The sequence below is a fragment of the Eschscholzia californica genome, unplaced genomic scaffold (assembly GCF_041429995.1).
Source record: "Eschscholzia californica isolate CP2 unplaced genomic scaffold, dmEscCali1.0.p SCAF_1, whole genome shotgun sequence".
NCBI lineage: Eukaryota > Viridiplantae > Streptophyta > Magnoliopsida > Ranunculales > Papaveraceae > Eschscholzia > Eschscholzia californica.
Window position 1 is genome coordinate 14,817,462 of NW_028238198.1, and position 26,834 is coordinate 14,844,295.

The 26,834-nt window shown below is 39.9% G+C and overlaps 3 protein-coding genes across 4 annotated transcripts; all 3 read right to left on the reverse strand.

The window, feature by feature from the left end:
• Positions 1-3,676: 3,676 nt before the first annotated feature.
• LOC147564426 (uncharacterized) lies at positions 3,677-16,587 on the reverse strand. Its single transcript, XM_086646143.1, has 2 exons — positions 14,045-16,587; positions 3,677-4,076 (listed from the first exon to the last, which is right to left on the reverse strand). The coding sequence occupies exon 1, from the start codon at positions 16,321-16,323 to the stop codon at positions 15,541-15,543; it is 783 nt and encodes a 260-aa protein (XP_086502269.1). The 5' UTR covers positions 16,324-16,587; the 3' UTR covers positions 3,677-4,076; positions 14,045-15,540.
• On the reverse strand, positions 14,057-15,405 carry LOC147564427 (uncharacterized). Its single transcript, XM_086673538.1, has 2 exons — positions 15,154-15,405; positions 14,057-15,058 (listed from the first exon to the last, which is right to left on the reverse strand). The coding sequence occupies exons 1-2, from the start codon at positions 15,403-15,405 to the stop codon at positions 14,057-14,059; spliced, it is 1,254 nt and encodes a 417-aa protein (XP_086529664.1).
• Positions 16,588-18,328: 1,741 nt separating the features above from the next.
• Positions 18,329-22,138, reverse strand: LOC147564428 (Mitochondrial substrate carrier family protein). 2 transcript variants are annotated; one of them, XM_086646155.1, is made up of 6 exons: positions 21,936-22,138; positions 21,608-21,748; positions 20,260-20,354; positions 19,735-20,068; positions 19,158-19,395; positions 18,329-18,794 (listed from the first exon to the last, which is right to left on the reverse strand). In XM_086646155.1, exons 1-6 carry the CDS (start codon positions 21,957-21,959, stop codon positions 18,544-18,546), a joined length of 1,083 nt encoding a protein of 360 aa, XP_086502281.1. In that variant the 5' UTR covers positions 21,960-22,138; the 3' UTR covers positions 18,329-18,543. The 2 variants fall into 2 exon arrangements, with proteins under 2 accessions (XP_086502281.1, XP_086502289.1); XM_086646163.1 differs by lacking the exon at positions 21,936-22,138 and having other exon boundaries at positions 21,608-21,787.
• Between the last annotated feature and the right edge of the window lie 4,696 nt (positions 22,139-26,834).

The following is a 26,834-nucleotide window of genomic DNA, read 5'->3' on the forward strand; positions in this document are numbered from 1 at the left end:
AAATTCTAGGTTTAAATTGCTAAACCAAAACAAAAAGATGTTTACTAGTATTTCACTTATTTATTTGAACATTAATGATAAATCTTTTACACAGCAATAGAGAAAATACCAATAAAACTACATGACAATCAGAAAAACAAGCCATGAAGCTCAAAACTAACAAATACTCAGAAATTGCACACCACTTATATCTCTATATAACACAACTTTTTCGTGTTCTGAAAAACGGCAAAAAAAAAAAACTGTACAGATACCTTTACACAATGGATACGTTTCATTTCCTTTATCTTCATCTTTTCTAACAAACCATAAACTGAATTCAATATATACTACACCGAAAACAAAAAAATCTCGGTATCATCGAACCACATAAACCTTCCTTCCTCCTATCCCATCCATAGAATTTTGCAATACCGGTTCCATCTTTGTTAAGTATTCATCAACGCCGAGACATAAACAGGACTCTCCAAGACTAATTCAATGCAATGAACCATTCCTGAAGTCACCACACTCACAAAGTTTATCATCAAATGAAGAGAATGCATCTTCGAAGACCTTTCAGAAATCTTGATTTTGAATTTGGTTCTCCAGGATTATATAGTAATGAGGATGAATTCTCAGGCAAGAAAGCATCTTCTTTATATAAGAAAAGGACTCTTGAAAAAGATAAGATCGAAATGGAGTTTATAATTTTAAAAGGGTAATTTACTTTTTGACCCTCTAGTTTGTGAGTAGCTTTCTTTTTGGCCTCCTAATTTTCATAAGTTCAAAAATGGCTCTATTTTTTTGAAAACTGACCGTTAATTTTAACAACTAATTATTTTATTTCCACAATTACCCTTACTCTAAAAACTAATTTTCATCTGTTCCTCTCTTCTCTAATGTCTAAGAAGTGGGCGATCGTCTGCGGTCGACCGACCGACCAACTCCTAGCAACCTTCTTGATTTTTTTTCTTCTCTCAATCTCAAAGACGCTTCACAATAACGGCACCCTTCCTTCGAACTTCTCTCATACTTCTCTCACTCTTCCCACATTCCTTTCTTATTCTTCCCTCTGAAACTTAAATTTCTGTTATTAAAGTCCTCGTAGATTATGAATTTTTGTCTATCTCTCTCACTCTTCAACTCGTCTCTCAACCCCTAATTTTGACATGTCCTTCAGCAACTCCATCGGATCCACGTCCACAGATTAGGGACGACCGAGTCTTGATCTTCTTTAGTATTATTTCTCACTAAATTGTTTTTTAGAAAACCCCAAATCTCTTCCATTCGGCACCAAGATTCCAACTTTATCATTTAATCATCACGAGTTCTGATTGTGTTGATCGAATCTCTATAGATAACGTCAAAATAAACGAATCTGTCATTCTTAATTTCGGATCCTCGTCTCTGTTTCGAATCGATGAGTTCTTTAACCCTTATTTCCAAGAATAACAATCAAACCCTAACCTAAGTGCCGATATGTTATGTGAAAATTTGATTTTGAATGATACTTTTTGGTTCCGAAGTAATTAAAGCTTCATCTGCCTTGATTTCTCGAGGTTATTCACTAATGGCGTCCTTTCTTGATCTTCAATTGAGAGGATTCAAAGTGAATACACAAATTAATATTCTTACACTTATTGATAAAGTAGTGGAACAATTTTTCTAAGAATTTCAATTTTCGAAGACGAAGAAGATGAAGTAAGAAAATAAAATAAAATAAAATCGAAGAAGAGAGAAGGAAATGTGAAAATTTTCATATGAAAATAATTAGGAAAACAAAAGAATCAGTTGTTAAAGTTAACTGACGGTTTAAAAGAAGTCATTTTCTAATTTATAAAAGTTAAGAGGCCAAATAAAAAGATGGCTACAAGCCAGGTGAAAAAAAAAAAAAAAAACAAAACCTTTTAATAATTATGTTATAGAAGACTAGGGTAGACCGGTAGAGGTTTGGGGTGTCGTTAGAGAGCAACGACTTTTGATGAAGTATATTTTAGGATTAAATCTTCCAAAGTAGAATTGTTAAACACACAAATTAGTTATATCAATTATTCTTCATTATTTTATCTTATTTATTTATTGGAGGATGTGCCTTCAACATCACTCGGTAAAATATAAAAATATGAGATTTTCTCTAAACTGTAACTATGAGAGGGACCGATCTATGAGACATAAAATTTAATCGCCAAGGAGATGGAGATGGTAGACACCCAATTAAGTAACCATGCATGTTTATTTTCTTTTCTACTCTTACTTTTTTTTGTTTCATTCAAAATCTTAATTTTGCGTTGAATATTGATTTATGTATGACCTTTCTTCCGTTGAAACTTTTATATGACAATGTAGGTAATAGATTGTTCAGCAACAAATATGAAATAACGTACATGAGGGGCAAAAAAAAAGTCTAAAGTATCTTTCTTGTGATCAAATTTACTTTCCTTTGGACCTATTAGAGTTTATGTGGGGTAAGAAACTAATCATTTCCCACTTCAATCACAATAACACGTGGATATAATTTTTTTACCAAGTATTTGTTCAGTGTACTAGTTGAATAATGAGTCATTATCAATTGTCAGTAGATATTAGAAGAAACGAATCAACCTAATTTTTAGGTTTTGAAATTTGTTAAATAGGTTTGTAGGTTTTGAAATTAGAAGAAACGAATCAACCTATTTTTGCAATTCAAAAATAAAATTTGTTTGTAGGTTTTGAAATTTGTTAAATACAAATAAATTTTTTTTTTTTTTTGAAAAATACAAATAAAAGTTTTTTTTTTGTTAAAGGATAGAATATTATTAAGAAATTAGAGTGTCATTACAATACAACTGAGAAATAAAATACGGAATTCTACACCAAGTTTCTGATTTATTCTTCTTCCGAGCCCTCTTCGCGAGCTTATCCGCCGCAGCATTAAATTTCCTGCAAGTGAAATTGAATGTGACCCTTTCTATCTTACGTTTGACTTCTTTAATTTTCTGAATGTGGATGCTAGATTGTCATTGAACGTCATGTTTACTGTTTTTGATATTCTGGATGATATTGATATTATCACTTTCAATGATGATTTGTTTATAGTTATGTTCAACCGTCCAAATCAGGCCATTCAGAATTGCTATAGCCTCAACAAAAAAAGAAAAAAGTTATTGTAGATATCAGATGCAACTTCAACAATAATATATTTCATCCAAAAAAAACTTCAACACCAATACTTGGGCAACAGTTGACCTGCAATAATTTGTCTTTTTCTTAGCAATAAATTGCCCTAAAAAAGAGGATGCCCCTTCAAACAAGACCCATGATGGTTTGTCCATTACTCCCTTTTCTTTCATTAAAATTACTAATTAAAGACTCCTATTAAAAAAGACCTCTTGAATAATATAAGTACTTATTGGAGAAGGTTTCCGATAAATTAGGGTTGATATGAGAGTACCTCTTCCTCTTGTGGTCCCATCTCTCCCAATTGACTATCTCAAACGTCCACAGTTGACTTGACCCACTAATTGGTTGTCTAGGGCATTTAAAAATGAATTAGTCAGGTTCTTTTTACTAAACATATTTTATTGATAATAGGGTGGATAAGAAGACTTTTTTATATTAATAATATCCAACTTGTATTAGATAAGACGTCGGAGAAAAGTGGGTGATGTAGAACGCAGCGGAATTAAAAAAAAATAATAAAATAAATAGAGAACGATAAAATAACTGTAAACTTGATTAACTTCAATGGGATTTTTCTCTTCAATGTAAACATAAAAATAGACTGGACCTCCTTTTATCGGATATTACACTGTCCTAGATAGACTCAAATTAGGATTCCTAAATATTAAAGATACTCAAACATTGAAATTTCCTAAATAATAGAAATACTAACATAAGGTAATTTCCTAAACCTGGATTCATTATGAATCTTTACTAAACTAGGACTCTTTCTAAACTACTAGCATGGCCGACTAGGCCATGGACGTGCGGGTTCGCGGGCCGGTCCCGGATGCGCCTACATCAGCTCCCCTTTCCCCAGAAGGTTCGTCCCGAACCTTTTCGATGAAGAAAACAATTTGACGCAACCGCATACGATAAATTTCGCCATATCGATCCTTGTGTTGACCAAAAACTACACCTGGGCCCTCGACGATAAAATGCCCATCGGGACGTCAAACCCAACCCGGCTCGTTTGTCTTTGTTTGGGCCCAGCCCAGAAGTCTCTTAATGGGTACTCGTCAACTAGACCCTAAAACTCGTGTCAAGGCCCAATCACGCGCAAAGAGTTCCCACGTGCACAAAGCCCCACACGCCCGAATCTCCACACGTCTGGCGCTCGACACGTCTATATCTCCACGTACCACGTGTAAGAGATTATTTAATGAAGAGATACTCCACATGTCAAATATATCCATAATGACAAAGATATCTGACTTGGTCAACGTAACCTCAGAGACAATTATCCCCCATCAATGACATGCATAACATGGTAACGTCTCACATAAATGTGAGACCATGCGCATGCACAATCAGAGTAGTCGCCAGAGAACATGCACAACCGTTGTGCATGTACAGCCAGCGTACACGTCACCATATCCCAGGAATCATGACGTGCATTTACTCCGTAACGGTCAGCCTTTACTCCTCCCAACGGATCACTCCTCAAGCCTATATAAAGAGGAGCACTTTCATTTCTCAGACATCGAATACAGAGCAAAGCAACCCATACAACTTCTTCTTCTCCACTCGCCCTCTGTTCTTCGATTATCCTCGAGACGTTTGCATACAAGTTCACCCGGTTCTGGTCGTGGACACTACTAGACGCCTCAAAGGTGTTAAAGCTTATCCTTGCTCGACGCTTCCGGCTCGACGCTTCCTGCTCGACGCTTCCGGCTCGACGCTTCCTGCTCGACGCTTCCTGCTCGACGCTTCCTGCTCGACGCTTCCGGCTCGACGCTTCCTGCTCGACGCTTCCAGACGTCTTCGAGGAGATCACAACCTTCTTCTTGCTCGACGCTACTGGTAACATCTACTCTCGTACTTCTGATCATTTCACTCCCGTAGATTCGAACTCCGGTCATTCTATGAGCCTAGCCACTCTCCGATAATACATCAACGGTTATACCCTCGGCTTTTCGTTTATTATCCATTGTAATACTTTGCTGACTTGACCGTCGGAGGGCCCTTGGCAGGCACCATCCCGGTGTCCCCCCAAGCCTTCACGGGTTTGTTTGTGTCTGTTCATCTTCTTCTGCAGGTTTCTTTCACACGTTGCTGGTGCCCATCAATCAAGAACTCGACGTTTGGAATTCCAGAAGACGTTTCAGCTACCGACCTTCTGACTTCCGACCCGTAGACTTCTCACCGTCTACAGTTTGGCGCCCACCGTGGGGCCTCAGCAACTAACAACGAAGACAATCAGCCAAATGGAAGAGAACATGACATCTGCTCCTCTTGACGTTTCTGCTCAACTTGCTCTACTTAACGCCCAAATGCGAGAGAACGCTGAACGTGTCAAGGCGTTAGAGGAAGAAAACCAACTGGTCAGAGCAGAGAACCAGTTACTCCAAGAAAAAATTACGGAAATTTCTATGATGACTCCAGGAGGTTCCAGAATTCATACCTCGAGAAATGCCCGACCAGTTCCTATAAGTACAGAAGAAGCAGGCCCCTCGAGTCAAGAAGTTCCTGTAACAGCTGGAGGATCGACTCCAGTCCCTACCGCTACTCCTGTCACACCATTACGTGTCACCCAGCACACGCATCAAACTCTTCCAACTACTACCCCCTTTTACTCTTCTCTCCCATATACTTTACCTACTGTGTATCCTATGACAAACGGATCAACTCAGGTTAATGTGTCTTCTGATTCACTTCCGTTTGCGTTTACAGGTACTCCTTTAGAACAGGCAATGGCAAAGAAATTGGCAGAGATGGAAGCGTTGATTACACGTATTCCAGGAATGCCCACTCCTTTCAAAAAGAGTCTTCCTCACAGTTACGCTGACTCGCCCTTTGTCGATGCTATCGCGTTGGTGGAGATGCCAAAGAAGTTTTCTTTCCCAAACATGAAGATGTATGATGGTACGTCTGACCCAGATGACCACATTGCCTCTTACAAACAGAGGATGTTCACAGCAGCTATTCCAAGGGACCTGCGTGAAGCCTGCATGTGCAAAAGTTTTGGGTCTAGTCTCATCGGACCAGCATTACAGTGGTACACAAACCTCCCAAATAACTCGATTGCATCATTTGCCCAGTTGACGGACACCTTTGTCGAACAATTCGCCAGCAGCAAAAAGTTGGAAAAACTTTCTGGTGACTTGTACCGAGTCCACCAAAGAAGAGGAGAACCATTACGTGACTACGTGGGAAGATTTAACAGGGAGAAAGTATCTATCCCTTATTGTAACCAGGAAACCGCTGTAGACGCCTTCAGAAAAGGTCTTTTACCAGATGGAGAGCTTTACAAAGAACTCACAAAGTTCAACTGCACTACAATGGAAGACGTGTTAGCAAGGGCGTGGGTAGAAATTCGTTGGGAAGAAGACGAAGCTCACCGAAACAGGTCGTACTCGTACGAAGGAAGAAGCAGTGATCGACACGCTAGACAGTCCGACAGAAGGACCGATCGTCGACATGCAGAACCATATCCAACATCCAGAGGACCCTTGTCCCGAGAGAACAGGAAACCATTCAACACCCCCTCTGGACGTCCAAGTGATAAGAATCAAGCGCCTGTTCGCTCCAAACTTCCGGAATACAATCTCAACATTGAACCTGTCGAAGTAGTCGCTGTAATGAAAGGAATGGGCAATGTAGTAAGATGGCCCGCCAAGACAAAAACTCCTAGTGATAAGAGAGACAATACCAAGTGGTGTGAGTTCCACGCTGACCACGGACACATGACCGCTGATTGCATAGCCCTTCGACTAGAAGTAGCTGAACTCTTGAAGAGAGGTCACCTCACTGACCTATTGACAGATAAAGGGAAAAATACTATAGCCCAAAGAGATGTTCATCCAAAGGAACCAGAGGAACCAACTCCAACAAAAACATGTTTGGTTATCACAGGAGGATCAGAAGTAAGCGGAGTCAGTCATTCAGCCGCCAAAAGAAGTGCACGTGTAGCAGCCAACCCAGACGCTCACTCATCTAAAACATCTTCACCTGTCTTCACAGACCAAGTTCTCAGCTTCCCAGACAATGAAGCATCAGGGCTCGTCAACCCTCATCATGACGCTCTCGTTATCTCACTTACTATTTCTAATGTTCTTGTTAAAAGAATACTTGTCGATAATGGTTCGTCTACTAACGTGTTGTTTTTACATGCATTGCGAGGAATGGGACTGGAAGAAACGAGTATATGTCGCCGACCCACCATTCTCATCGGTTTCAGCGGCGAGCAAAAGTACACGCTCGGCGAAATTTCTTTACCTGTTTTTGCAGGTGGAATCAACATGAGTACAACTTTCGTAGTACTCGACAGTCCCTCTGCCTACAACATCATACTTGGACGTCCTTGGATCCACAACATGAGGGCAGTCCCATCAACCTTCCACCAAGTTATAAGGTTCCCTACTCCGTGGGGGGTGCGTGAAGTTAAAGGCGAACAGAGCACGTCTCGAAACTGCTACAAAAACACCTTGAAGACGCCCAAAGCTCCTTTATAGCAATTACAGACAGAACAACTACTCCATAGTGACCCAGACAAGCCAACTATGGAGGAGTTGGACGAAGTACAGATTCACCCAGAGCTACCGGATCATAAAATACAGATCGGTTCAAGACTAAATCCTACGCTCAGAGAAAAGCTAGTAGAATTCCTCACGCTTCACCATGATTGCTTCGCATGGTCACACGCTGACATGACAGGTATTGATCCTCAAATCATAGTTCACAAATTGCAGGTCGACCCAAGTTTTTCTCCTGTCAGGCAAAAAAGGAGGAAGTTTGCTCCAGAGAGAAATAGAGTTATCAATGAAGAAGTTCAGAAATTGATCGATATCGGATCAGTACGCGAAGTCAATTATCCTGACTGGCTCGCTAATGTAGTAGTGGTAAGAAAGAAGAATGGTAAGTGGAGAGTCTGCATCGATTTCACCGACCTCAACAAAGCATGTCCGAAAGATTCTTTTCCATTGCCACATATTGACATGCTGGTCGACGCTACCTCTGGCCATGAACTTTTGAGTTTTATGGACGCCTTCTCCGGATACAACCAAATCTTGATGCATCCTGAAGATCAAGAGAAGACGGCTTTTGTGACGGAACGAGGTATCTTCTGTTATAAGGTGATGCCCTTTGGGTTAAAGAATGCATGAGCCACTTATCAAAGACTCGTCAACAGAATGTTTGCCGAAATGCTAGGTGATACCATGGAAGTATATATTGACGACATGTTAGTCAAATCTTTGGAGGCTGAACAACATTTGGATCATCTCCGCCAGGCCTTCGACGTCCTTAAAAGGTATAACATGAAACTAAACCCTGCTAAATGTTCATTTGGTGTTTCCTCTGGAAAATTCTTAGGTTACATGGTGACACAAAGAGGAATCGAAGCCAATCCAGAACAGATACAAGCAGTCATGAACATTCCATCTCCCACTTGCATAAAGGACGTACAGAAGTTAGCAGGGAGAGTCGCCGCACTTAGTCGCTTCATATCAAAATCTTCTGAAAAATGCTACCTTTTCTTCGCCACCCTACGCAAGTCAAAAAACTTTGAGTGGACGCCAGCATGCGAAGACGCACTTCAACAACTCAAAGCGTACCTGACCTCTCCACCTCTACTCTCAAAACCCAAAGAAGGTGAGAAACTTTATATTTACTTGGCTGTTGCAGAAACGGCAGTAAGCGCCGTGCTAGTACGAGAGGAAGATAAAAAACAACTTCCAGTTTACTATGTGAGCAAGTCACTTCTAGACGCAGAGACGCGTTATAGCCAGTTGGAGAAGCTTGCACTTGCACTGGTCCACGCTGCTCGTAAACTCAGATCTTACTTCCAATGTCACTCGATGGTAGTGGTTACAGAATTCCCGCTGAAGAACATTCTCCATAAACCAGAACTCTCTGGACGTCTTACCAAATGGGCAGTGGAGCTGAGTGAGTATGACATTTCATACCAACCAAGGACCGCCATCAAATCACAGGTATTAGCGGATTTCCTTGTTGATTTTTCACCTAACATGCTAATGCAGGCAGAGAAAGAGTTGTTGTGTTTAACCGACAAAAGCGAACAGAAGTGGAACCTCTCAGTAGATGGTTCAAGCAACATGAATGGTGTAGGGTTGGGCATAGCACTGACTTCTCCCGAAGGAGATCTAATACAACGAGCTATCCGTTGTGCGTTCAAAGCAACAAACAATGAAGCTGAGTACGAGGCACTTATAGCTGGACTTACACTTGCAAAAGAAATGGGAGTCCAGAGAGTAGACGTTAAGTCAGACTCCCAACTCATTGTCAACCAATTACAGGGAACATATCAAGCACGTGATGCCAAAATGACTGCATACCTTGCTCATGTAAAAGAATTACAAACTTCCTTCAAAGAAATGAACATAACACAGATACCTCGTCTAGAGAATGGACACGCTGATGCGCTCGCTAACCTCGGTTCTTCAATTCAAACAAAGGTAACTCAAAATATTCCTCTAGTTTTGCTTGAGTGGCCAGCAGTATGGAAAAATCCACATGCATCGCTCCAGAGTCTGGCTCATGCGTATTGACTCTCGAGGAAGAGGGCCCAATACCGGAAGTAGGGGGATGAACGAACACACACTCGGGAGACGTTTCGACTCTCGGCTTCTTCGTTGGAATTTTCTTCTTGGAGGCCACCTCCTTAGCCGATGGTACCTTAAAACTCTGTCTTGGAGCCATGTTTCCACCTGTAAGAAACAAAGGAAACAGCTGAAGAAAACATCTACTCGCACGAAGGAAACAGGTAAAAGTCAAACGACTGGAGAAAGCTGAAAGCAGAACACGTACCCTGTGCGCGTCTAGACTCAGTCTCTCCGAAAACCAACCTTTTCCAACTCCTCCTCAATGCGGGTTCCTCCCAAAATTTTTGGAGCCTGACTATCTGGTCGCCACGAGAAAATCCGTGCAAATTCCCGTCTGCTATATCTACATTACACAGAGTAGATGTCAGAGTAAAACATGTGAAACAAAACATGTGAAACAAAACACGTGGAGCAAAACATGTGGAGCAAAACACGTGGAGCAAAACATGTGGAGCAAAACATGTGAAATAAAACATGTGAAACAAAACATGTGAAACAAAACACGTGGAGCAAAACATGTGGAGTAAAACACGTGGAGCAAAACATGTGGAGCAGAACATGTGAAACAAAACACGTGGAACAAAACATGTGAAACAAAACACGTGGAACAAAACACGTGAAGCAAAACATGTGAAACAAAACACGTGAAACAAGACATGCGAAACAAAACATGTGAAAACCAAACGCGTAAGAACAATGCGTGTGAAAGCGTAATCGACAATATGGACGGCACTCACGAGCACTTCTCCATTTGAACGAGACATTCCCGCTCTCGCGCGGGGTAAACACACCGTCCCTCTTAACAAAGAAGAACCGGCGCTGCCAATTCTTTTCAGAACGTGGCAAACCGACTATAATCTTTGCCATCTTTGGACGGACTTTGAGTTGGTACTGCCTTGATCCATGATCATTTGCTTTCATGAAGTAGTGGGCAATTACATCTTGCGCGGTTAGAGGATCATTCAGATTCTCCCCAAGCTTCTCCAAGGCCATCAACAACCTCCACGCGTTCGGCATGAGTTGGGTGGGGGCTATCCCAAACCTAATCAACACATCCCTCACCAGACAAGAAATGGGGAATCGTACGCCCGCTTCCAGAAAGTTCTCATAAAAGGCATAATATCCAGGCCGACGCGACTCGACTACAGTTTCACCAAGTTCAGGCGCTCTCATCTTTAGAGTTGCTGGAATTTGATAGTTCACCCTGAGGTTTTCTACGCACTCCTCAGTCAGCACCGAGAGTTGTTGTTCCACATCGATCTCGTCATCAGAAGACGAGTCGACATGAGGCACTTCACCTAAATGCGGAGAAAGCTCAGCACTACTTTGTTCACGGTTGTATGGGAAAGTCCTGGCCATCCTACGTATCAAAGGGAAAACACACTCAGGAATGCCTCACGCGAGTACAAGACGGACTAACTGAAGATCGCGTGCAAAATGGGGGCATGTACAAAATAAAGACACTTACGGATCAAGAACGCATATAGACGAGTCACGTTAAATTGAGGTATTTTCCGCACTACTTACAGGATTGAGTAATTTTTTGTGAATAGATACATGTCAGAGATTTCGCACGCATCCTCCTCATGAGTACGCGTACACACCTCCACCTAACAAGTTTGCATGTACAACTACGCATGTCATAAAGCTTTACATGTACTCCCACACGCGCTACTAATTTACGTGTACTCCTACATGCTTCACCGGTTCACTCGTGCGCCAATACGAATTACAAGTTTACTTGTACTACAACTACTAACAGTTTGCATGCACATTTACAACTACTCCTAGTTTACACAACAGCTACAGGTTTCCATGTATCCTTGTAACTACTACGAGTGAATGCATACGCCTACTACAAGTTCACATGCATACGGGAAGTTTCATACAAAGCACTAATATGGAAGAACATGCTAATCGGTAAGACAAACGGAAAATAACAAATTCCATACGACGAGAACAGATCGAAGGATCGAAATTTCAAAAAATAAAAAAATGACTTACTTGTTGAGAATTGGTATGAAGATCACGAAGAACGCGAAGAACAGGAGAAAACCGCTTCTAGGAATCCAGAGCTCTAAAAAAGTTTTCACAACAATGAACTTCAAGGGCCTAAGGACCCCTTTTATAGGACTCCCAACCCCTGATCAAAGGGCCACATCGACTCATGGGTCACATCGCCACATGGCAAGATCCTAATGACCCATGACATAAACGCCACCTGGGCGTCCACATGGCACTACTCCGCCAAGTCACCAAATTCGGTCTCCTCGAAAGAAGAACTCCCAGCGTCGTACCTCGACAACAGTGGACCCTCCGCGCTGCCCCGGCAGCGTGGAGCAACAGCTCCCCGCTGGCCCCACGCCGTCCAGCCGCGTGGGAAGCTCCACGCTGCCAGGCAGCGTGGGAGGCTCCACGCTGCCAGGCAGCGTGGAGATCCTGCTCCGCGCTGCCAGGCAGCGTGGAGATCCTGCTCCGCGCTGCCAGGCAGCGTGGAGATCCTGCTCCGCGCTGCCAGGCAGCGTGGAGATCCTGCTCCGCGCTGCCAGGCAGCGTGGAGATCCTGCTCCGCGCTGCCAGGCAGCGTGGAGATCCTGCTCCGCGCTGCCAGGCAGCGTGGAGATCCTGCTCCGCGCTGCCAGGCAGCGTGGAGATCCTGCTCCGCGCTGCCAGGCAGCGTGGAGATCCTGCTCCGCGCTGCCCAGCAGCGTGGAGATCTTGCTCCACGCTGCCCAGCAGCGTGGGAGGCTCCTGCTCCACGCTGCCTAGCAGCGTGGAGATCCTGCTCCACGCTGCCAGGCAGCGTGGAGACCTTGCTTCACGTCAGAAACCTGCCCAACGAACCTCCGACGTATTCCGACAACGCGAGGGACATCTCGAAACCTGCTCGACGACGGGGAAGGTCTCCCGGACTTCTCCTCCCAAGCAGGGCCGCAGCGTTGTTATCTGGTTCACACGCCTGACACAGAAATCATCTAACCAATGGGACCGCCCTCGTTCCTTCCTTCTCATCTACTCTCCAAGGAAATAGACTATTTACTTAGAGAGTGGGGGACAAACTGTGTTGACCAAAAACTACACCTGGGCCCTCGACGATAAAATGCCCATCGGGACGTCAAACCCAACCCGGCTCGTTTGTCTTTGTTTGGGCCCAGCCCAGAAGTCTCTTAATGGGTACTCGTCAACTAGACCCTAAAACTCGTGTCAAGGCCCAATCACGCGCAAAGAGTTCCCACGTGCACAAAGCCCCACACGCCCGAATCTCCACACGTCTGGCGCTCGACACGTCTATATCTCCACGTACCACGTGTAAGAGATTATTTAATGAAGAGATACTCCACATGTCAAATATATCCATAATGACAAAGATATCTGACTTGGTCAACGTAACCTCAGAGACAATTATCCCCCATCAATGACATGCATAACATGGTAACGTCTCACATAAATGTGAGACCATGCGCATGCACAATCAGAGTAGTCGCCAGAGAACATGCACAACCGTTGTGCATGTACAGCCAGCGTACACGTCACCATATCCCAGGAATCATGACGTGCATTTACTCCGTAACGGTCAGCCTTTACTCCTCCCAACGGATCACTCCTCAAGCCTATATAAAGAGGAGCACTTTCATTTCTCAGACATCGAATACAGAGCAAAGCAACCCATACAACTTCTTCTTCTCCACTCGCCCTCTGTTCTTCGATTATCCTCGAGACGTTTGCATACAAGTTCACCCGGTTCTGGTCGTGGACACTACTAGACGCCTCAAAGGTGTTAAAGCTTATCCTTGCTCGACGCTTCCGGCTCGACGCTTCCGGCTCGACGCTTCCTGCTCGACGCTTCCTGCTCGACGCTTCCTGCTCGACGCTTCCGGCTCGACGCTTCCTGCTCGACGCTTCCAGACGTCTTCGAGGAGATCACAACCTTCTTCTTGCTCGACGCTACTGGTAACATCTACTCTCGTACTTCTGATCATTTCACTCCCGTAGATTCGAACTCCGGTCATTCTATGAGCCTAGCCACTCTCCGATAATACATCAACGGTTATACCCTCGGCTTTTCGTTTATTATCCATTGTAATACTTTGCTGACTTGACCGTCGGAGGGCCCTTGGCAGGCACCATCCCGGTGTCCCCCCAAGCCTTCACGGGTTTGTTTGTGTCTGTTCATCTTCTTTTGCAGGTTTCTTTCACACGTTGCTGGTGCCCATCAATCAAGAACTCGACGTTTGGAATTCCAGAAGACGTTTCAGCTACCGACCTTCTGACTTCCGACCCGTAGACTTCTCACCGTCTACAATCCTTAATTCTCATTTTTCACGAAAGTTGCCGAAATTTCGAAGAAGACAAAACTGGACCAAATCACCGACTAGAATCCGAAACCTATGATGCGAAGACTCTCGCAAAATCAATAGTAGTGAACAAAAATCCAACAAATTTCTGCATCTACCGTCATCTAGTAATTCGATGAAGAAATCGCCAACCTCGTACTCAATCTTATATGACAATGATTCTCGCAAAGTTAACTTCAGTGAATGAAGAACATCCATCTCGCCATCTGAAAAAAACTCGTCATCAAGAGCCAATGTATAAACGTAACCAACTTCAATTAAGTTGAAACGTATAGTGTTGATATGACACTCAAAATCTTCCTTCCCACGTTCATCTTCATGAAGTTTATGGAAGAAAATTCTATCATAATAAGTCAACTTATGATATTCCCGAGTTAATAAATTACAAATCTTGACAAGGTTCTTCCTAATTACGTTGAGAATCTTGTTCTGCTGAAGTGTTTCCCTCGAGATGTTGAGTGAGAGATCATTTGAATCAACAACACCCTTCACAAACCCTACAGGTACAGGAATGAGTTCGTCACAGTTGTCCATGATGTAGACTCTTCGGACATATAACTTGATATTGTTCATCTTCTTCCTCGTATCGAAGAGATCGAAATGAGCTTTCTTCGGTACAAAGAGAATTGCTTTAGATTTAAGTTGTCCTTCAACAGAGATGTGCTTGACTTCAAGTTGTTCTTCCCAATCATGAGTTAAACGCTTGTAGAAAGAAATATATGCGTCCTTGGTGACTTGTTCTGGTTTTCGAAGCCAAATTGGTGCCTGCTTGTTGATTAGTTCCCATTCATGGCTGACCTCTTTCACTTTCATCTTTTTCTTAGAATCGGTTTCTTTCTCATCATCTACTTCTTCAATGTCACCTTCTCCATCCTTCTTCTTTTCCTCCATTGCCTGTTTTGCATTATCCGTGTTCGCGAAGTTAACAAATCCAAAACCCTTTGAATTCCCATAATCATCCTTTATAATAACCACGTTAGCAATTTTTCCAAACTCAGAGAACTTGTTCTTAAGAAATTCATTTTCTTAGAATCAGTTTCTTTCTCATCATCTACTTCTTCAATGTCACCTTCTTCATCCTTCTTCTTTTCCTCCATTGCCTGTTTTGCATTATCCGGGTTCTCGAAGTTAACAAATCCAAAACCCTTTGAATTCCCATAATCATCCTTTATAATAACCAGGTTAGCAATTTTTCCGAACTCAGAGAACTTGTTCTTAAGAAATTCTTTTGTTATATCCTGGTCCAGATTCTTCATATACAAATTGGGAAATTGAGCATCTCTCAAACAATTATCAATTGGCTCCATAAACTTCCTTAATAAATTCATATTAAGTTCTTCAAATTTAGCAAAAGTAATGGTGAAGTAAGAGTCAATACCTTCAAACAGAGAACCAATTTCAATTGGTGTGCGAGCCGTAGACAAAGGAGTTCTGCCTTCACATTAAGTTCTCAATCTTCTCAAAGCTCTAAGATTTCCACTTATATTTTCTATGTTCATTCTCTTGAATTCTTGAACAAAGTGATAAACGATTCTATTATCAAAATCTTCACTTTTATAGTTCACATAAATCATGGGTTTATCTCCATGACCAACAACAATCTTGAATGGCCAATGCTTAATATCAGCCTGAACAGTGGGATCAAGGAGTCTTCGTCCAATCACTCGCTTGGCATCGAAAATAGTGTTAATGGGGTTCATGGCGACTTGCTTCTTGGAAGCATCTTCGATCAAACGTTCGGAATCAGTGAAAGCAACAGAAGATGGAGTAGTTTTGTTTCTTTGATCATTAACAATGATCTCAACACAAATTTCTTTTTCTTTCTCCGATAGTGAAAGATTATTGTTTTCGTCGTGAACTTCTTCATTAATATCATCGGAATCATCTTCTTTAGTTAAGACACTAGCAGCTCGGTTGTTCATATCGTCAGTCCTAGTAGTCGTAACAATCGAATCACTAATCACATCCAAATTAGAAGACTGTGAATTAGGAAACAGTGGCTTCTGTAATTCATCTAGAATTAGGTTACTTAACCCATCTTCATCAACTTTCAATTCATCAATAAGAGAGCTTTCGGAACACTTTTGACTACTTTTTATTTTCTTTTCTTCTTTTATTATTTCTTCATGGTTGACGGAAATAAGGGGCTTCTCTAATCCAGCCAGAGATTGACTAGATTGAAGCATGCAATCATCATTATCCAAGTATTGAGATGAGAGGTTCATCGAGTATGGAAGTAAACCATTTGGATTACTTGGATCCAACTGAAGTGCATCAATTTGATGTTGATGGAGAGTTGGTTGTGGTGTTTGTGGTAGTGAATAGGAAAGAGAAGAAAGAGATGGAGGTGATGGTGAATATGACGTAGAATAGTAATAAGATGGAGGTGAAGGTGTATAACACACTGGTGGTGGTGGTGGCGGTTGGTATTGCCAAGGAGACTGTTGTGGTGTATAATAGTTCGATTGAAGTGTTTCTGAAAAAAAAAAAAAAAACGGTTGTGGTGGTGGTGAAGTTGTTATTATAGGTGTTGAACACGTTGGTGAATACGGCGGTGGTGTATAATTAGGGTACGGTGGTGGTGGTGGTGGTGTTGGTGGTGCTGTTGTTGTCGGATAATAAGAAGGTGGAGGTTGTGATGGGGTTTCTCGTACGGTTTCTCCCGGATTCCAATGATAACTCTATTCGCATACAAACATGATGCCCATAAGCATCGATTCGTTATTCCTTCACGAGTATAATCTGATTGATTGTAATCTTCTTGAGGAATAGAATATGATTGATACTATTTTTTATATTAACAATATCCAACTTGTATTAGATAATACGTCGGAGAAAAGTGGGTGATGTAGAACGTAGCGGAATTAAAAGAAAACAATAAAATAAACAAAGAACGATAAAGAACGATAAAATAACTGTAAACTTGATTAACTTCAATGGGGTTTTTCTCTTCAATGTGAATATAAAAGTAGACTGGACCTCCTTTTATAGGATATTAGACTTTCCTAAATAGACTCAAACTAGGATTCCTAAATATTAAAGATACTCCCATTGAAACTTCCTAAATAATAGAAATACTAACATAAGGTAATTTCCTAAACCTGGATTCATCATGAATCTTTACTAAACTAAAACTCTTTCTAAACTATTAGAGTGGTCGACTAGACCATGGACGTGCGGGTTCGCGGGCCGGTCCCGGATGCGCCTGCATGAGTGGGATTAGCCAAAACTTGGAATTAATTAGTACATTCTTAAAATGACCTTTATAGTCTATACACTACATGTTCAGAGGACCTAATTGACCCGTAAGGAGTTCAACAAAAAAAAAATTGACCCGTAAGGCCATATTGCCATAGGCCACTAATTTAAGAGAGGTGTCAAATTCTAACAGGAGTCTTTCTTTTTTTTTTTTTTTTTTTTTGTTAAGACTAACAGGAGTCTTTCTATTTAGGTACAAAGTATTAAACAAAAATTTGTAACTTACCCATACAAAATTATAAAAATCTTTAATGAATGCAAACTCAATGATTGATGTCTCCTTGTCAAAGGCCAACTTTAAATCTTCTTAATTTGTAAAGATTTTTATTCAAAAACAGAATATCAACTTTGTCTTTCTACACAGTCCAAAAGTAAAGATAGATTTGATACAGAAAGAGAAATAGATTAGATTAGAATTTGTAGTGACAAATTATAATGATATAATCCATTCGCTTTGTAAATAAATATACCCAAATGCAAGAAGTCAAATTTTTTTTTTTTTGAGAAAGTAAGAAGTCAATATTGGTTTAATGAGCTAATTTGAAGCTAAGAGAAGAACATGGGAAACAACACAAAAAGGGCAAAATCGGCAACGTAAAGGGCCTAAGACGGATGGACCATATTTTATTTTGGACCCAGAACGCATTATTCTATATTTGGACCCTAGCTCCATTTGGGGTTTCATTATTATTCTATAGTTGGATCCTAGTTCCATTTGGGGTTTTATTATTATTGAGTTTGGTCAACGACGACGTGGTTTTGGTAATTGATATGTTCTAGTGATATGATATTGGTGATGCAGTAGTCTAGTGTCCGGTTATAGTGGAGCTGGTTGTGGTGGAGATGATTCACCAAGTAGGTGGCGGTTTAATAAAGGGGTGGCGGATTCGTGAAGGAGGTATTCTGCATAGTGGTGATGGTGCTGGTGCCATTTTGAAACACCACCTTAGTATATTAACCTAGACAAGCACCTTGAACTCAGACATGAATCTTGTATTTGCTATCTCACTTAACCATAATACAGATATCAAATGATAATCTGAATCAAAATCAGACCAACTGTCATAACTTATATTTCTAGTACTAAAAATGTAAGTATCCATTAAACCCAGACAAGCACCTTGAATTCGAAATGCTCGAACAAATGTGGGTCATCGGAAGGGAGACAGGGAACCCCCTGGGTGGTGTTATAAGGGAATTCTGTCAATTAGTAGTATATCCTTCCAAGCTTCATAAAACATCCAAGTTATACCTGAGGATGGCATCACTTTCAAACAACTAGCACCCCATCCTCTGTAAAGTCCTTTTAATCCCTCCTCCTGTATCACTTCTGCTATTGCAGCTCCCATGTGCGGCGGACACTTCCCTCTTAATGCTCCTACCATCAACCGCTTTCTTGCCACCTCCAACGGAAAGCTAATAGTACTTGCCGTGAAACCTGTCACACATTAACCAACTTTTCTCATAACTCTTGTTTTTTCTATCTCACCATCCATTACCGCTGTTCCATAAAGCTGATAAAGACGGTTTATCTAAGGTGGTAGAACGACCCAAATGGGAGACGATGTAGGACTTCAATCCTAAATTAATTGGGGCATAGTATAAGAATTGGGACGACCGACAGATTGACCGGTCAAGTTAGTTAAATAGTTGTATCCTAAGAAATCGGTGGAGCTTGAAGTACTTGTTTACGAATCTTTTGTATCAACTCTGTTGTTTCCTTGATAAGATCTGTATTCTATCAATAAGAATAGGGACTAACTCGGATAAAACAACATTTGCTTTCAAGTAAAGAGCTTACCTGATATAGCTCCTATAAGAAGCATCTCTGGACGGTTTAAAGTCTTCTTGTTGTTTGCTCGACAATAAGAAGTTTTTATCTTCTCGTACATGAAGTAGAAGCAAGTGCTGTATGGAAGCATGCCAATCAATGTAGGAGACAATCCAGAATACAAGGCTTTCACTCCACCTTCTTTGTAAATTTTGCTCAGTGCGAGGGTGATAGTAGGGTAAGCCTCACGATTCACAGTCAACCTATCCTGCAGAAGAACAGGAACAAAATCATCGTTTAGAAGCTACACCACTGTATATTGAAACTGTGAAACTAATAACTTAACAAAAAACAGAAGCAAGAATGACAGATGAGCTTCATTAAACTAGCTGTTGACACAGAAAGTTAATGTAATGGTTTCGAAGTATAACGGAAGAAATTAAAGAATGCCGCCACTTATATACCAATGCCTTGGTTTTTGTCTACTAATTCTGTTACCTATCTAAGTTAAACAAGAATGAAGAGAACAGCGTTTGTCAATACTTCTCTAATTTGGTCCGTAATCATACATTAGAAAACAAACCAATTACTAAGTTGCATCTTTTACCTTCAAGACTTCAAGCGGATGGCAAGCAAGGGTGCTAAAAATTCCAGCAGCAGCACCACCAACAGCTGTTGGAGATAACCACGAAATAGAAAAGTTCAATGTCAGACGTCCAATTTGAACTTTGGGGCATCCATTTTGCTCCCAATCCTCCTTAACCGACGTCACTGCTCTCTTTACGCACTCAAATGTGGCAAGCTCGATTGCCTGAGTCGGAATTATCCGAATCATGTTGACTGTGTTACCAGCCCACAGTCCTGGCCAGCCTCGTTGCTCCATAACCTCAACGAAACTACCTGCAATATTTCTGGATCCAACACCAACCACCATTCTTGTCCTGCATTTTCCCCGGATCACAATATTATGAATGACATATATATAGTAATTTAAGTTATCTTAAAACAGGTAAAGCTCATAAACTGAGATGCATTCTCCATCTTGTTTTTGGTAATTCAGAGGACTGGAGAAGTTTGATGAGTTATAACTTAAAGTGAACCTCACTACGTACAAGAGGCCATTGAAACAAACCTTATGGTTTCCAAGGGAGCAAGAACAGCTTTGGTCATGGCACCTGCCATGGCCCCACTAATGAATTCCCCAACTTCTCTAGTCCTGACAAAACCCTGCATCAACATAAAACACAGTTTCGAGGTTGAGATACTACTTATATACCAAATCCTACAAACTTTGAAGCATGAAAAGGCTAAAACCATATTTATCTTTTAATTGGTAACATAAGCTTTCACGAACAAGAACTAATAATACATTTGCTGATAAGTGATAATATAGTCATCGAGGAGTATAGGAGAGGAGCAAACAAAATCACAAGTTCAATCATATACTCTCCAGTCTCCACCTAATCCGTGGTCTTGGGAGTGAGGTCTTTTATCACTTTAATGATGAGTAATGTTTTCTAACAAAAATGCATACAACAATTTGGACAAGCACACAACAACCATATAACATAGAAAACAAGACAGAGTTCGCTACTTTCTTACGAAAAAATTAAGTCATATTGAGCTACGTGATTGACATACAAACAAAAATCCATGTGTATGGGTGAAATAATACAATTTGCTTGCTCTATTAATACTTAAATTCGAAAGAAAACATACAGTTTAGCCTTGAGGCTTTTGCCTCAACCGTCTTTTTGAACTTTGATCACATATAAATCATTGGTATGATTTTTAATCATTGTTTGTCCTAGAGTTTTCATTTTCAACATCAACACTCACTAGTTTTCTGTTCTTGAAAACTCTAACATTGCCTTTCTCGAACCCACGTCCGGGGACATGAAAAAGTGAACTAGGGCCAATAAATTCTGCCTATGCCTACAGTACGCTTCAACACCTGGGAGGATTACAGCCTAAACTAAGGCGCAGACGTGCAGTACTTTAGGCCTCAAGGCTAGAGACTCAACAGAGAGAGGGTAATGTCTCCTCAGTCACAGATAAACCTCAAAGCACAACTTTAGGTTAACTTTTCACCATCAGAGAACGGAATTCATTTCTCTCTTTTCCCTTGAAAATTCCCCTATCAAACTACCACTATGCAAAAATTGGCCCACCTTTTATTTCATATATGATCCATTCCATTATAACTCTCCTTTCTCCAAAATTAATTTTATCTGATTTTGATTCTCAGTTTGAATTCTATTCTTGTTGCAATATAAATCAAGCAGAAAACCCACTGTTCCTTTTTGCTGAAGCAAGCATTATAAAAACCCAAAAAAAAAATTTGCTTTTCTAACAGAGAGCATCTAAGATACCAAAGAAAAGGTAAAAAATGATAAATAGAATCCAGTTTCTCAAAAAAAAAAGCTAACTTTGAAACTGAAAGGTGATTCAAGTAGGTTTTTAGAGAGAGAGATGCTCACAGTCATGGCGCGTCGAACATCAGGGAACTGAAATCGAAGCTCAATAGGGTTACAACTGGTAGTCTCTTTATGAAGTTCCATCTCCTCCTTAGGAACTATAATCTCACCATATCCATCCTCCAATACACAGAAATTATTCTTCTGCGATTCCGATTCAAACACCATTATTATTAACCAATCAATGTCTATATCAGTGAATAAATGAAGGGAAAACAAGAATCAAACAAACCCAAAAAAGAAAAACAGACAACTTCAATGGTGATGATCAATGCTTGAAGCTCTACAAAACGAGGGCATTTAGAGAAATTATAGAGAGAGAAAGAGATACCTGTGATGGGGATTTTGGGACCATCTGAAGATGGTGAGAGATATTTTTTTAGGGTTTTGGTTTTCCCTCGTTTTGTTTCTTTTTTATTTGGTCTTTTTCAGCTTTACTGTTTTAGGGTTTTTATTTGGAGGGTCGGGATGGAGAAGGAAGAAGAAGACGATTTGAATAACCCTGGTTTGCCACGTAATCACACACGTGTCATTAAAAAATTTAATGAGATTACTTTCAGGAGCCGTTTAAAGTAAAAGTGAGTTGGTATTTCTCTTCTTTCTAGTTGATTATCAGATAAATTTTTACTACTATACCTATATTTATTTTAAATAGACCTTTAAATACTTCATTTTGATGTCTCCTGTTAATATTTCATAGCTACTAATTTAGGTAAATAATACTGATTTTAATATATATAAAGTTGATGTGTAATTTATGTAGTTTCAGTAAGAATAAAAGTGAACTTTTACAAAAATTTACATTCTTATTCTTCTCCGAACCAAACACTTAATTAGGAGTATGTTATGAATAACGTTCCCGTTCCGGGTCAAACCAAACATCAAACTACAATAATTTGATTCCTAAAAAATCACGTTACCTGAATGTGATTCTCAGGAGTCACATTTCATTCCCGCACGTCAAATATCTAAGGTTCGTTTCATACGTGGGGAAAAGATATGAAAAAACTGATTTTCTTAAGAAAATGAGTTTTCCGCCATTTGGTTTGGCCTAAATAGCGAGAAGGAAGATTTCTTGTGGAAATTTTTTTTGGAAAAAAGACTGATTTATTATACCACAAAAAAAGTGGGAAAACTCATTTCCTACCCTCTTCCAAAACACTCTCTCTCTCCTCCTCCTGCCAATTAACTCATCTGTCTCTCTAATTGATTGTTCTTCCTTCCTTGAGCCTTCTAGAATTAATTAAAGTTGTCTTAATTAACTCTAGTGTCACTTACACTACCATAGTTGTTTTTTTTTTTTTTTTTTGAACACTACCAAGTGTCACCTAGACTACCATAGTTGTTAATTTCTATAGACAAAATATACCAGTGATTCATATTTTTGTGCATATTTTTAGTACATCTATGATTGAGTACTCTTAAGATTCATTGAATTATTTATAATAGTAATCTCTTTAGTTCTTAATTTCTATTTGTTTTGATTCTTACTAAACTTGATACAAGTGAATTAAGTTGGTTACTATGTCATACTCATAATTCTGGACTCGATTACACTTCCGATTGAATATGTACGTGAGAACCAGTCTACGAGTAGTTAAGTCTCTTCTTGACGGTTTGGTGATGAAGTCTTTATTACATTAATGCATGTTTGATGATTCCCAATTTTAATGTGATACTCATGTTTCGGTTAAGAGATTAAGCTCTTTTCATATTTATTTCATGCATATTTCATAATTACTTGTTATTCGTTATTTACGATTAAGACTTAGCATTGGTATCATATGATGACTCTTTAACTAGTTATGAGGTTATCTAGCACTGAAGAGTATCTACCTTTGGTCTGAGTCGGCTAGAAATCAAGAACTAAACCTAGGTAAGCATATGTCTACATGTTCAAAATGGATTCTCCATCGAAACTCTTGACCTCTCTCACATTTAGAAATAAACCTCCCAACCATTAGGCATAGTTTAAGTGTAAGTTGTTTGTTATTTTCTTTTTTCGGCTTATGTATGAAATTGAAACCCTGGTCCTTGTAGATTGACCAAAAGTCGTACTAGGTTTACCACTTAATACCTCAATTTGGGGTTATGCCTTTCAACAAAAAAAAAAATAGGACTGTAAGAGATAATATGACTTAAAAACACAATAGGAGATAACTGCAATTAGAAATGTATACTTTTAGAAACACCGGTGTGTTACTTTATAGACGTACGACTTCGTTGAATGAAAATCGTGTGAGATGATTCGCCATATATAGAGAAAGAACCATTCATATGTTTGATTATCCTTTTCATACCGTACTTTTTCTTTTTTTTATGAGAGTTTCATACCGTACTTGTCATATGTTAAAATACATTTGGTCCACAAAGATATTGTGAGTATTTTTGTTCCATGTGTGGAAAATTATTGTCACCTACAAAAAACAATTGTTTTGATATTGGACAACACTCAACCTTTTTTTTTTTTTTGTTAAAACGGACAACACTCAACTTGGATAGTACCCTTTGGAAGGGGTTCGATGAAAATATCTATTATTGGTGGTCGACCCCATACTGATTGTCATGGTCACTGATCATCAGGCAAGTTTCTAGTTTTCCACCAACAAAATGACAATCATGTTTATGCATCCAATTAGTTTCCTTTCCAGTTTTGTACAGCTTGTAATCGACTTAATGTTATTCTGACATTTTAAATTAGTTTTACACAAAGGACACGGATAAGTACTAGATATATGTTAGGGACAAGGCTTTCCTATCTTTTGTGAAAGAGTCACTTTAGTTAGCCTTTAAGCATCAAATCAGCTAGTATATAACTGGTCTTCGTTAGTTTTTGTCTCTCCCACGGATGCATGCTCTTAACCCAACATTTGGTATTCATGTTTGTTAGATGTTTTGGCAAATTAACTCTTTTAAATGTATTTTAATAAATTTAAACATGTAATAATTGACAAGCTTTAGATCCTTTGTCTAACAGAGGATTGCCGCTTTCATTATACCTTTTTAAAGTTTGAAGATAATCTCAATAAATCTTCGAGTTAGATATAGAAAACAAGTTGAAACTTGTAAAATACCATAAACCTATTTAAAACGTGTAATCCGTTTTGAATGATAACCATATAAAGACCAAAGTTGATGATGGTACATAAAATGGTCATACGTTGATTATCGCCAATAAGTCAAGAAGAGACCAAAAGTTCAACTGATCAACCCGTCTCAAGGCAACAAGGCCGCTAGGCCCAAAGAAGTCTGCCAACAAACCCCAGAATCGGGAGGTCGGCAAGATCATCTAAAGAGCTCCAGCCCTGTCATTCCTCAAACACAACCAGGTTTGCCCTGGGATTTGTAAGAAGAGTTGGGGGGGGGGGGGGGGGGGGGTTTACGTAAGCAAGGCCGGTGCCTTAAGCCTTGAACATGAAAAAGGCAGAAGTGTCTCGCACGCTTACCGGCTTAATCCCAAATCTTCCGAAAGATCTCAGTCGATTAAGATCTCAAGCGTTTAATTATCTTGGGCTTCAAGAGTCTCGAAGGATGAAACATCGCTTAGAAGATCTATAAACTCGGCAGGATATCTACGAAGGATTCTTGAACGTAGGAACTTCTAATTATCCTGGATACGAGATAAACACAAAGAGAAAATTCTAACTACAAAATAGTAGTTCTAATACAACAAGGTGGATCTCAACCGCCTAAATCTCACCGTTTATCACAGTCTGTCCAAAACAACCTATAAAAGGGCATCACATGACCTTCGACAAGGTAAGGACTTCAGGATTCATTCAATACTCGTTTTTTAACTGCAAAGAGCAATCTGACTGTCTTCAGCGTCGAAGAGGTTTCCGAACTCTTTTCAGGTTTCTCCCTCAGGTTTTCTGGAGCAGGATCGAGAATCAAAGAAGCAGTATCATCCATTCAGACGTGATCCAACATCAAGTCTGTGTTTCCTGACTGATAATCGAGATTGGCGTTTTTTGACATCAACAGTTGATTGTAGATAAATTATCCTTGTCACAAAATTCTTCCGAGAAAAAACTTTAAAAAATTAATTTGAAGAATCAACATTCCAAAAGAATTCTTTTTTAATCATAATTCGAAAAAGGGGTTAGTTTAATTTTGGCTCCCAATTTGTGATCAACTGTCCATTTGACCCCCATAAGCCTCTTTTTGATTTAATCACCTCATTTCTTTTTCTCTCACTCCACATCACCCCTTCACTCCACATCATAAAACCCTCTCCTTCCTACACCCCACATTTTCTTCTCCTTCTTCACGGTTGTCGACATATGTTTGTTGGCCGACAACCTTCTCCATTAAATTTCAACTTTTTTCTTATCTTCCCTCGTCTCTTTACTTTCTTACCTCTCTCTCTTCTCTGTCCGGTAAAAGGAAGGAAAACCCTTTTGCTTGATAGGAGAGAGTGTGAAGAGATAAACAAAAGAGGGAGAGAGGAAAAAGAAAAAGGGAAGAGAAATTTATTTTTATTTGAGGGTCGTCGAAGAATGTTGTTAGCGACAACTTCTTGATCGATCATGAGGAAAAAAGAGGTGAGGTGGAGGGAGGATAGAGTTTAATGATGTAGAGTAAGGGGGTGACGTGTAGGAGAGAACAAGGATTGAGGGGGATAAATGAGAAAAAACAAAATACAAGAATGCCAAAAGGGTACTTTTGAAACAATACGAAAAAAAATTGGGTCTTAGGAGCCAAACGAACTGGGAGACACTTATACGGCATAAACAGTCAGTTTTGTCACGAATTGGGGGCCAAAAATGAAATTTTCAACATTCTCAAGTAATTTTTATGGATTAGATTATAAAGTGTGTACGTTTAAAAGAAGTCAGTTATTTAGAATGACATAGAAAATAAAAAATTTAAAAATAAGATGCCATATTTGAGAAATAATTAATCTTTGAAGGTAAGTTGTTAAATAAATCTCAATCAATGGTTAAGGAACTTAATAAAACCCTTTTGTGTTTATAAATATCATACCGTTCGAAAATTAATTTGTTTTATTTGATCTAGTTTTTCATGTTACGACTATTTTTGCTCGAGAAATAGAGTTTGTAGCCCAAATATTACACTTCTAATAAGGGTTTAGTTTAGGCTTACAAGAAATTGTCTTTACTGAGCTTAGGTCAAAACTCTATTTCAAACCCAGTATCTCTCTCGACCGAAAAAGGTAGCACAGTAGTTCATAATGTGTTAGGGAAGATATGAAATTTATAGCAAGAGA